At 35.5% G+C, this 12,174-nt stretch overlaps 1 protein-coding gene and 1 long non-coding RNA gene across 7 annotated transcripts in view; one reads left to right on the plus strand and one right to left on the minus strand.

Annotated features, from left to right (window-relative positions):
• LOC101739592 (NAD kinase) overlaps positions 1-5,365 on the minus strand; it is a 52,987-nt gene extending 47,622 nt beyond the window's left edge. For 3 of the 6 annotated variants that reach the window (XM_062675183.1, XM_062675173.1, XM_004926254.5), the window contains exons 1-2: positions 5,150-5,365; positions 641-779 (exon numbers count right to left, since the gene is read on the minus strand). In XM_062675183.1, the coding sequence (XP_062531167.1) occupies positions 641-771 (131 nt within the window). In that variant the 5' untranslated portion in view covers positions 772-779; positions 5,150-5,365. The remainder of the gene's footprint in view (positions 1-640; positions 780-5,149) is intronic. The other 3 variants (XM_062675176.1, XM_038019028.2, XM_062675207.1) reach the window with 1 other exon arrangement.
• LOC134200779 (uncharacterized) lies at positions 1,285-1,898 on the plus strand. Its single transcript, XR_009975839.1, has 2 exons — positions 1,285-1,407; positions 1,506-1,898. It is a non-coding gene; the product is annotated as an uncharacterized LOC134200779 (long non-coding RNA).
• Positions 5,366-12,174: the final 6,809 nt, after the last annotated feature.

Consider the following 12,174-nt stretch of genomic DNA (forward strand, 5'->3'; position numbering starts at 1 on the left):
GAGATTGTCTTAAATGAAAAAAGACGAAGCAGAAAAGTCATCCCGTTATTTTTAATTTGAAATCGTATAATATGATCTAGGGACAAAAAGAGATACTATTACGTCTATAATTCTAGTAATTGTCTTTGTAGTTGTTCTTTAATGTAGGCAATAATTGTAGTTACGGTATAATTAGGATCATTTATTGATGATTTTGATTTGATGAGACAACGCAAAGCCATCGTCGCCCAAAATATGATCGCCTGGATTCGTCCTCGGTGCTTTTAGGCTCTTCAAGCACCGGTCACCGGAGTTTGACGTACAAACTATATAGCTCATAGGCACAACTCACTGAGTTACTCCCGGATCTTCTCAGTGGGTCCCGACTCCAATCCGGTGGGTGATTCAGCGAAGCACTGCTCTTACTAGGGCCAGTGTTAGCAACTCTTTCAAGGTTGAACCCCGCGAATAGTTGTAATAGCCCCTTATACTACCAACGAATAAATAGGGAAAAAAAAGAAGTTTACCGATGGCATGTTTGTCCTTTCATCTACAAGTATTGACTTAATTAATAATTAATGTATTCTGAATATTACGTATGTGATGGCTAATTCTAATTCTAAAGAAACAATTATTAGGTATTGCGATTGTAAAATCTTACCTAAATGTTTGAAGCTTGTCTATAACTTTAGTTAGATGTGTTTTTCTGAGGGGTCCTGGAGATCCACCTGGTGAATTTTCTCTGGATTCCGCGGCCAAAGCCCGTGCAACCATTAGATCTTGTTCGTTCATTCTGAAAACTTTAAACTTAAATTAACGCCTTATTCTTTACAAAAAATTAATCAAGTAAAAAATTCAAGCGCCTGATTGTTTAAACGATCTATAAAATGATAAAGCGAAGATAAAAAGATTAGGGGCTAACATTGAGCAATTTTTATTCTCATAATGATATTAAAGTAATTAAATTAAGTTTGAATTCACCAAGCGGGAACATCTGGTTAAAATTTATATTTTCTGAAATAGCATATAACCGAACACTTAAATCTCAACGAATAAATTTCGTGGCAGACTCGGACACAACGAATCAACACGACGAATCAAGTTTCATTAATAAATATTTTTATCTTGTCAATGGAAAAGTGGGATGACTACCGTCCATCTGGGTAACTTAAGCTTTCCGTTTAACATTAGCCCACTTACTCACTTTTTACATTTCTATTTTTTTATTTCCAAACGGGATACATTTTACTATAGACTTTGAAATTTTTAATTAAGAGGATTATTATTGAACGAAGGAAGCCCGCCAAAATTTCATATTTGTCAGCAAAACTTTTCTTTCTTGAGGTCGATTGTGAAGTGGTAGGGGGGCTACAAATGAATTATCGCTGCAAAGTTTTTTATATTCACACTCAAAAGTTTCATAGAAAGGTAAGTTTGTATTTTTTATGATAACTAAAGGTTACAGCTGATGTAGTTTTATAAAAAATATGATCTATATGGTTGTTTACGTGTTTTTCCTGTTTTAGTTCGTTTGGTGAACATTTGTGCTAATATGGGTAACTTTAACCCAGGTAAAAGTTAAAAATAAGCCGAAGAATGTGTCAAGAACATGCACAAAAAGCCCTTCGAGAACTGCTAGAAACTTCCACGATGACTAACCTTCCTATTACTCGTTCTTTATCACCTATTCCTGGGCCTTCAAACATAAAATCGACATACTCAGTCGACCTAATCATCTTCCATCACCCACAGCTGAATCCTCATTTAATATTGAAGCTACCGTCTTTCGTACTCCACCACCTACTAACGATATCTCATCACTCATGGATCGTGTTGCATCATTATCTGATTTCATTTAATTTTATCTTAAATGATTACTGTCTTAAATAAATCCTGATGCTCCCTGCAGGTCCAACCAACGTTCTGTTTTGTTATTCCCTTCCCACAAAACCAATTTCTATTCTCACTCTCAGTCAGACTGTGGAATTCGTTGCCGGCTGACATCCGAGTTTGCAAGTCTGTTTCTGTTTTTAAATACAAGGTCATCAACCGAATGATCATGGTTCTATACTCTTCGCATATACGAGTGTTACTGTGTTACTTATAATATTTGCTATGTGTATGTGCTATAATTCTCATGTTGTATTTGTTATTTTAGTTATGTGTTATTTGTTCTACACACACTTATCACTTTTTATTATTATTCTCATTATCCTCTCGCAGGTCTGCTGGAAGAGATTTCTCAAAGAAATAAGCAGTGTCTTTGTACATAATTTTCCTATTACTCTGTACTGTGTCTTGTTTTCTGTGTGTACATAAATAAATAAATAAATCAGCTCTGAATTTACTTGTTCTCATTTCATATATATTATTTTTCACATTACAGAATTTATAAAAGATAAGGCTGTATGGTGCGATACCTTCGCTTTTCCTGTCGAAAAAGTGAAATCACTATGAGCGCCTATGACCATTCACTATAGGTTCAAAGTATGCCTCGTCTTCCTATAAAGGCAAAAAAGTAATTTTTCTATGATTCAATTGTGATTTCGAAGCCCAATCTTATGTGTCAATAAGGGCAGCGACATTGGACTCACATTTAACGCTGCAGACGGTCTGAAGTCAGTAAAATAATTATTATTTCAACTAGGGCTTGCTTTGAACTACAACACTAGACACCACTTTAGTGCTTATTAGTACTAGTGCTCTAGTACTACAAAAATCGTAACATAGTGGTATCCGTTTATATTTTAGTATCATGACCCACGCCCAAACAAATCAGTGTTGATTTAGTTTATTCGGATCCTGTCATTCGGCCAAGGTGAACACGTTGTATCGATATAATTAAGAAGTACCACCTGGCTGACTAAATGGCGAATTACATGTATCATAAACTATCATGATATCATGTTATTAATTGCATATATTTATTAGACAGCCACATGTATCAATGTATTGGCCACTGTCCGCCGAGAAAATGCGATCGAATAGAGTTTAGTGTAGATTATATAGTTAAAAACTTACTTAATGTTTTTTATTAATTTTTCTACAGTAAATTTAACCTATCTTCAAAGTTTCAACGTCCGTTCTATTGGAACGCATTTTTTTCAACGACCGGACGTTCACTTGGATAATTATTAAATTTACTGAATAATGAATATTCTAATAGTTCACTCGGTCGTGAACTACCAATGTCGACCGCGCTTTGAATTAGGTATCGTAATTTTCATTAATCGGTTTCAAATAGAAAAAAAGGATTGTCAAGTCGGGTTTTATATGGGGATGAACAAATTCAGTACGTTTGATGGCTGACGTATTAAACATCAATAGAAACACGTCTTTAGAATTTGTTGATGCCTAGTTCAATTAAGGTACAGACAAAAATAGTTTATGATTTGCTATTAGATATACAGCAGCTTAATGTCAATAGGTAAGTAGTTGAAAAATGGAAATCGATTAATAAATATCGATACCAATCAATTGATTTGTGTTTTAAAGAAATAAATCAAATTCTAAAATCTTTTATTTGTGATAATAACGCTCATCAATAGCTACAAACCGAAGAGATAAGAAAAGGAAATTGATTACCTAACGAATACAGAATGAAACTGATTTGTCTTTGATTATGTATATTATACCTTATTATAATATAAATTATTAGCAACATTGAGAATTTTGAACTTATGTATTATTGGGACGCTTAAAATTCGATTTTGAAAATTAAATTGGTAATAAAAATAAATCAGCATATTTATTACGTTTCTAAGAAACATGACTTAAAATCGGGTGAAGCGGAAATATGCTCATGTGCCTATATGATAATGTATCCAAACGTTGGGTTCGCTTGTCGAATTCATGAAAATCACCAACTATTTGAGTCGTCTATTATCAAAGGTGGCAATCTGTGCATTTGGACAAAAATTTTTTATTGATATGTCAATACAGATTGATTTGAATATAATCGTCTCCTTCAAAGAATACGGTTCAAAACCTGCATTAAATAAAGGTTAATAGTTAACCTGTTATTTATCTAAGATGTCGTTCTGAAGAGTTTTGTGACTGCCGATGGAATACAAAGTCAATAATTCGTTTTTCTGATTTACCAATCATTGTCCAAAAGTCACATTGCCGGCTTTGATAATAGTCGACTCATTTATTGTATCAAATATACTGTCTCAACACTAAGTTTCCGTAGTCAGATTTATTTGTTGATAATAATATTTATAGCTTAACTGTGCGGCCTTACACTTCAAGCAAACAGGTTTCAGGCTTAATACATTCGTATTTTCTTACGTAATTAACGCAATTTTATATTGTCTCATAGCCGTCACTTAAACTATTGTGTTGCGCGGTTATACACAAGTCATTTGAAAAATAAAATAAAAATCATAAATAGTTTTACGATTTAATCTCGCGTTTTTTAATATATTATTTCGGATGCTTCCATATTTCGAGAAGCCAGGCAGACTGACGTCAATCCTCACTCAGAACTGGCTTGGATCGGTTTACCAATCAAATTTCCCGTTTGCTATCAAGAGGATAAAAGGGTTAGGTTTCAAAAAAGTCTTGTAACAGGGTCGAAAAAAAAGAACGTTTTTTGGTAGTATTTTGTTTGGTTTTCCAGAATTAGAAACAGTTAAAAAGTAGCTTTAAGCTTAAGATAAAATAACGTTATTAAAACTATTTTTTCATTAAGGTTACCACTCGACGGTCAGTCGTCCTTTGACCACAAACAATGTAAGGTATTCTAAGCCTCAGAAATAACATAAAATGAAAATAATGAAGTTGAGATTAAGCCGTAAAAGTAGTATTCACGATTAGAGTATTATTTAAAACATAATTTCGAAGATAAGTTGATATAAAAACAATACAATATGGTCATTAAATTGTTTGCAATTGTTAAAGGAATTGTTTATTGTGCTTATACTTCCATTATCGTGGTTTGAACGACGAACAAAATTAACGTGAATGTACGGAGCCGTATTTTGACAAAAGAAAAAAAAAACTAACTAACACTGTATCTAAGCATTAAAGTGTGAAGTATACAAAAATGTTTTGCAAGTTTTACTTAATAATTTGCGGTTTCATTAGAAACCGGATTTTTTTCATTCGTAATCCCGATAAATAGGTATATAGCAAGTTGATAAATATAATTTATTATTGCAATACTCACTTTATCCGGGGATTAATAGGTAGTATTTATTGTACACCACACCTTTTCACGTCACATAATCTGTCACAAGAGAATTCATTGGATGAGATAAAAAAAAATTATAACAACAAATCACTGTGCGCAACACGTGTGTGCTACAAAACGATTTGTATGACAATGCTGTGTATTTTTCGCTCTGGGGTCGGTAGGTCGGAAGGCTGGGCTCTCTCCTCATACAGCATCTGGCGATGTAAGCCACGGTCGTGTGTGAAGCCTGTCACTCCATCCCGACTTTACGGTCACAAAAAATATATAAGCGGGCTTTTTATTTATTTAATGGAACACAAAATATAATGTTTATACTTTTATGTACTTACTACAGTTATATTTTTGTATGCAGTCCAAATAAATGTTTATTTAAAAATTCGCTAATATTTATAAAAATTGTAGTTTGACAATTTTTACTATAGTTCAACAATTTTCAAAATTTCAGTCTGAGGAATTTGAAAAAAGTCGATTCTGAATAGCGACTCTATGAACAAATTTAAAAATCATTATTTAAAATAAATACATTTATAAATAATTATTGATGCAAAAAAACGAAATTGTCGTTTTTTTTAATTTAACAACGTAGGTACCTACCTAAAGAAGTGGGTAAAAATAATTGAAATGTGATTTCATTTAATTTTGGAATGAGCTTCGTAGAATAAATAATTCGTAAATTATTTTGTTATAAAATAATGTGTTTATTTTTAATCAAGGTCAAAGGATGGTAACGATTTTTTTTTAGGTTAATGCTATTCGATGATTGATCACAAAATGAACTAAACGTAGGTTTGACGACTGCTTTTTGACGAGACGAAATGACATAAGCGCGCGCAAACAATGTCATGTAGGTAGGTAGTGAAGTGATGAAAACGAATAAGAAAACGTAACGAAGATAATTTTGAAAAGTAATCTATACATGTAAATAAAATTCAAGTGTCCGTTTGTAATATTGAAATAGCCTCTTTTTACTTCATGCAGATGAATACGGTACATACACCAAAATAGCATATTTTACAATTTTTGTCTGTCTGTCTGTCTGTTTGTACCGGCTAATCTCTGGAACGGCTGAACCGATTTTGACGGGACTTTCACTGACAGGTAGGTGATGATATAAGGAGTAACTTAGGCTACTATTTTTAGACCAGCTTTGCCCCGCGGCTTCACCCGCGGTACGACAACTTACCATAGCGAAAGTAATTTTATCAACTCGATTTTTACAAAGCTAGTGAAAGCCTTTACATGTATGTACCTATATATTAACGAAGTATGAAATAAAAAAGACTTATAAAAACCTAAATACCCATTTATTATTTTAAAACATTTAATTTATTTATAAGAATGTGATATAACTAGTTTATAATGTAATATATTACCCCATCATTTTCCAGTGGAAGAATTAAAAAGAAGGAATTGTTCTAATAAAGTTACACTTTACAAATCGCGCTCGCGGCCCACACTCACATTGACTTCCTGCAAACCCTTCTATTTTACATCCTTTGGCTTGCTAGTGATCTGAATTTCAAAGCCATTGGTCTATTTAGTTTCCCTTGGAGGCGCTGGAGTGGTTAACAAGCAAACCCTTCATACGAAACAAATAAATATTGCGGTTACATCAATATACTATTATAATGCAGTGTTTAATAAAAGGTACTGACACTTTCACAGGCGGGTAGCCACATAGACCGGACGAAATTTTAGTGGTTTCTCATCTAAGTGTACGGTAAGCTAATGGCGAAAAGAAAAAAACAAATCTTATGAACATGTATAAAAACCAGTCGAACATTAATACGAAATAAATTAAAATTTGGACTTTGGTCACCACACAAGGTTGTTGAAGCCATAATAATTTTCGCTAACTCGCGGAAATAACCGGGCGTGTTTTTTTTTTAACAAGCTGTTATTAGCTTGGTATATAAGTACATATAAATGTGCACTTGTTTGTATGGAACTGAATCTTTGAACGTCATTTTCATCGACTTCAAGACGTCCCATTAACTTTGAAATTTGCACACGCATCAAGAACCGACGACAACACAATAATGATTTTAAAACTTCGCTCTAATATCCTAACCAGTATAAACACGGATAAAAAAAAAGATGAAATTAATTGTCAGTTTAGTTTTCTACTTCAGCGTGTTTCTTTAGTTTTTAAATTATATTTTTTCGACAAAGTCGATTTCATTTTATTATTTCTGTAAAACATGTTCTGAGATCTTTACCTTAAAATGTACTTCATAAGGAGGAAACAAAATTGATTTAAATCCCTTAGACACAATCCACTGAGTTGCTCGCCGGATTTTCTCAGTGGGTCTAGATTCTGATCCGGTGGTAGATTCTGCGAAACACTGCTCTTACTAACGCTAGTGTTGGCAAGGTCTCCCATTTTGACCTTCATCAGCTCAACTACCAGTAGGTACTTAGTCTGGCCATAAATACTGTTACAATTAAAAATAAACCAAATATTACATTTGAATTTGGAGTCTGTCATTTTTATATGATTGCTCATTGAGTTTTCTCATTTTGGCGCCAATACATTGTACAATATTTTGCGATATTAAAATGGAGTGGGGTGATAAAGAGAATTGAATCGCTGTGATTGCATTACACAAAGTAGGTATGGAGCCAAATGCAATTTTTAAAACTCTCCATACGCTTGCTATTAGTAAAATGTTGTGTACCGGGCTGTTAATAGGTGCAATGAGACCTCCTCTGTTTGTGACAGAAAAAGATCTGGCCGCCCACGTAGTGTTCTTACGAAAAAGGTGGTCAAATCAGTAAGGGAAAGAATTCGAAGAAATCCTGTCCGAAAGCAAAAGATTTTATCTCGGGAGATGAAGATAGCACCTAGAACCATGTCGCGTATTTTAAAAGATGACTTAGGACTTGCAGCCTATAAGAGACGTACTGGTCATTTCTTAACTGATAATTTAAAAGAGAATAGGGTGGTAAAATCGAAACAACTACTGAAGCTTTTACTTTGCGTAAAAGGGAGGTCATAGAAAAACTTTGTTTACGGATGAGAATTTTTTTACAATTGAGCAACATTTTAACAAACAAAATGACCGTATTTATGCTCAAAGCTCTAAGGAAGCTTCCCAATTAGTCGACAGAGTGCAACGTGGGCACTATCCGACTTCAGTGATGGTTTGGTGGGGTATTTGCTATGAAGGAGTGACTGAGCCATACTTTTGTGAAAAAGGTATCAAAACATCGGTACGAGTGTATCAAGATACCATTCTTGAGAAGGTAGTGAAGCCCCTTAACAACACCATGTTCAATAATCAAGAATGGTCCTTCCAGCAAGACGGCGCCAGGTCATAAAGCTCGGTCTACGCAGTCTTGGTTGGAAACGAACGTTTCGGACTTCATTAGAGCTGAAGACTGGCCGTCGTCTAGTTCCGATCTTAATCCGCTGGATTATGATTTATGCTCAGTTTTAGAGAGTACGGCTTGCTCTAAACGCCATGATAATTTGGAATCCCTAAAACAATCCGTGCGATTGGCAGTGAAAATTTTTTCCATGGAAAGAGTGCGTGCTTCTATTGATAACTGGCCTCAACGTTTAAAGGACTGTATTGCAGCCAATGGAGACCACTTCGAATAAGCTTTTTACACTTTAAATTGTTTTATATTTATGTATTAAACTAGCACACTGTAAAAGTAATAAATGTTATTTGCAATAGTTTTTTATTTATTTTTAATTGTAACAGTATGGCCAGACTAAGTATATGCGTAGCTGGAATAGCCCGTTAAGCTACCAACGATTTGATGGGCAAAATAATTATGTTTCAGACGGTGAATGATTAGGATTAAGCGACATCTGCTATACTAATATATGTCTACAGCGGTTTTTACGGATAGGATGTTCCATTATAACTACTGAACCATGCATCCGAATGACTTGAATTTATTTAAAAAAAAAAAAATTTAGGCAGCGGCTTGGCTCTGCCCCTGGCATTGCTGAAGTCCATGGGCGACGGTAACCACTCACCATCAGGTGGGCCGTACGCCCGTCTGGCTACAAAGGCAATAAAAAAGAACTTGAAACTTGGTATCCATGTAGAAAATACAAGTCGAAGTCGTCGTGGCCTAACGGATAAGACGTCCGTCCGGTGCATTCGTGTTGATCGATGCACCGGTGTTCGAATCTCAGGCGGGTGCCAATTTTTCTAATGAAATACGTACTCAACAAATGTTCACGATTGACTTCCACGGTGAAGGAATAACATCGTGTAATAAAAATCATAATTTGCAAAATTATAATTTGCGTAATTACTGGTGGTAGGACCTCTTGTGAGTCCGCGCGGGTGGGTACCACCGCCCTGCCTATTTCTGCCGTGAAGCAGTAATGCGTTTCGGTTTGAAGGGTGGGGCAGCCGTTGTAACTGTAACTATACTGAGACCTTAGAACTTATATCTCAAGGTATGTGGTGCATTTACGTCATGGATGGCTATGGGCTCCAGTAACCACTTAACACCAAGTGGGCTGTGAGCTCGTCCAACCATCTAAGCAATAAAAAAATAATAAAAGATGTACTTAATGGATAGGCTTATATTTATATGAGGGTGCGACTCCCTACACCAGTTGTGGGGGCGTTCATGATGAGAATCTTTGTGGGGGTCAGAAATAATAATGTTAATTTTAAATGCCCAGCAAAACGGACGGGTACAGCTAGTTATTGATAAAATTTTAGTCAGTGATAGGAAGTAGGTACTCAGCATTATTTTTGGATGTAATAGTTGAAATATCGGTCATAGCTACGAGCATGTATTTTTGTAACTTATTGTCAAATACAATCAAGAAATTATGTTCATTGTGATCAATGAATGTATGCATCCCTTTTGAATGCAAGTTCATGGCGTTTTACTACGTAACGAACGCCCATTGAATGAATTCTTTTGCTCGATGTTTGATGCTATGAAATGCCTTTCAGGCGGCGAAGAGTCGCTGAAAACAAGTTTAATATCGTTGATATTAAACTTTTATACTGGTGGTAGGACCTCTTGTGAGTCCGCGCGGGTAGATACCACCACCCTGCCTATTTCTGCCGTGAAGCAGTAATGCGTTTCGGCTTGAAGGGTAGGGCAGCCGTTGTTACTATACTGACACCTTAGAACTTATATCTCAAGGTGGGTGGTGCATTTACGTCGTGGATGTCTATGGGCTCCAGTAACCACTTAACACCAGGTGGACTGTGAGTTCGTCCACCCATCTAAGCAATAAAAAAATATGAGTGTAACTTTTTCCTTCTCAACCTATAAATAAAACATGAAAAGGCGTTTTAAATGTTAGAGACGGAATTTTTGGCAAATTTTGTGATTATGGAGATATTCATATTTTGTTTTTTTTGTTTTAATATTATTCACTTGTTGACAAGCATAGTAAAGTGCCTACTCCCTATGAGTTGGTGCACAAATGACTTCTTCATCGTTCCCTCACTGCTGAGGATCGCGATTACATGTGACTTTCCTCCATAGTTCGGACATAGGCGGCATGGACTGCAGGGTATAGACTGCTAATTAATCTATACTAATATTATAAAGCTGAAGAGTTTGTTTGTTTGAGCGCGCTAATCTTAGGAACTACTGGTCCGATTTGAAAATTTCTTATAGTGTTAGATAGCCCATTTATTGAGGAAGGCTATAGTCTATATAATACATCATCACGGTAGGAACGACAGGAGTGGAGCACCTATTAAAAATGTTTCAAAATATTTTCACTTTCTACGTAAATGAAGTGCGGGGTAGAATTTAGCGTTATGGCAAAGTAGCTATTCCACGGAGACGGAGTCGCGGGCAAAAGCTAATTATTAATATAATATTTATTAATCTCTCGCACGAATAACACATCTGTGCAAAAAAGATAACTATGAAATTTTAAGGCAATCTCTAAATCAGGTTATTCAATGTATTCTACTTTTTTCTTCGATTCGATCTTGCTATACATTTCATTAGGTGTTCAATTAAGATCTGTATTTTCAAAATATGGCAATCCGGGAACGTCGGTATGAAGTTTCCAAATTTGGATAACCGGGTACTTTACTTTACTGTAGTATTGAGGTCGAATTAACATAACAATTTACGGAGTAAACGACAGCTGAGATTCTAAGAAAACGATAATCATTACTGTAGTAGGTACTAAGAAATCTGGAAATGGAATCGAATTAGTCGAGATTCAGTCGTAATATTTTAATTTTGGTTGATTATTTGGCAGACAGCATTCGTGAACATGTAGGTACTATTCTTCATCTGTTAGAAGTGATTGACTTTTACCCAAGTAATCTCTTGGCTCTCTGAGTATGAGAGAAATCCTAATACGCTAATTCAAATTATCTATAACTCAATAATAAGTAAACAGGATTAAAAGTTATTTTTAGGCTTGACACAACATTTCTAACGGTACGAATATTTGTACTTAGCATGGATTGAAGATTGTAGTTGACATAATATTCAAATATTGACGTATAGAAGCTTAGTCGTCCCTGATCACGAACACTGTGTTCATATATCCGACCCAGGCGACGGGGCAACGAAAAACCGCCATCGCCCGAAACATGTCTTGTTAGAACCTCCGGATCCACTCTTTTTTTTTGTAGGTGTGTGGACGAGCTAACAGGTCACCTGGTGTTAAGTGGTTACCGGAGCCCATAGACATCTACGACGTAAATGCAGCACCCACTTTGAGATATGAGTTCTCTCTATAGTTAGATAAAGTCTCTATATAGTTACAACGGCTGCCCCACCCTTCAAACCGAAACGGATTACTGCTTCACGGCAGAAATAGGTGGTACCTGCCCGTGCGGACTTACAAGAGGTCCTACCACCGTACTTTTACATTTTTAAAGCAGCGGTTACCGTCCTCGTCGAAATCCTCGATTACTAGCGAAATAACCTGCACGCACAACCCACTGAGCTGTCAATGGATTGCGATTTCGATCCGGTGGTAGATTCGGCGAAACATTAGTTTTGCTATGGCCAGTGATAGAGTGCGCGATAGT

Source organism: Bombyx mori, chromosome 3 (genome assembly GCF_030269925.1).
Source record: "Bombyx mori chromosome 3, ASM3026992v2".
Taxonomy (NCBI): Eukaryota; Metazoa; Arthropoda; class Insecta; order Lepidoptera; family Bombycidae; genus Bombyx; species Bombyx mori.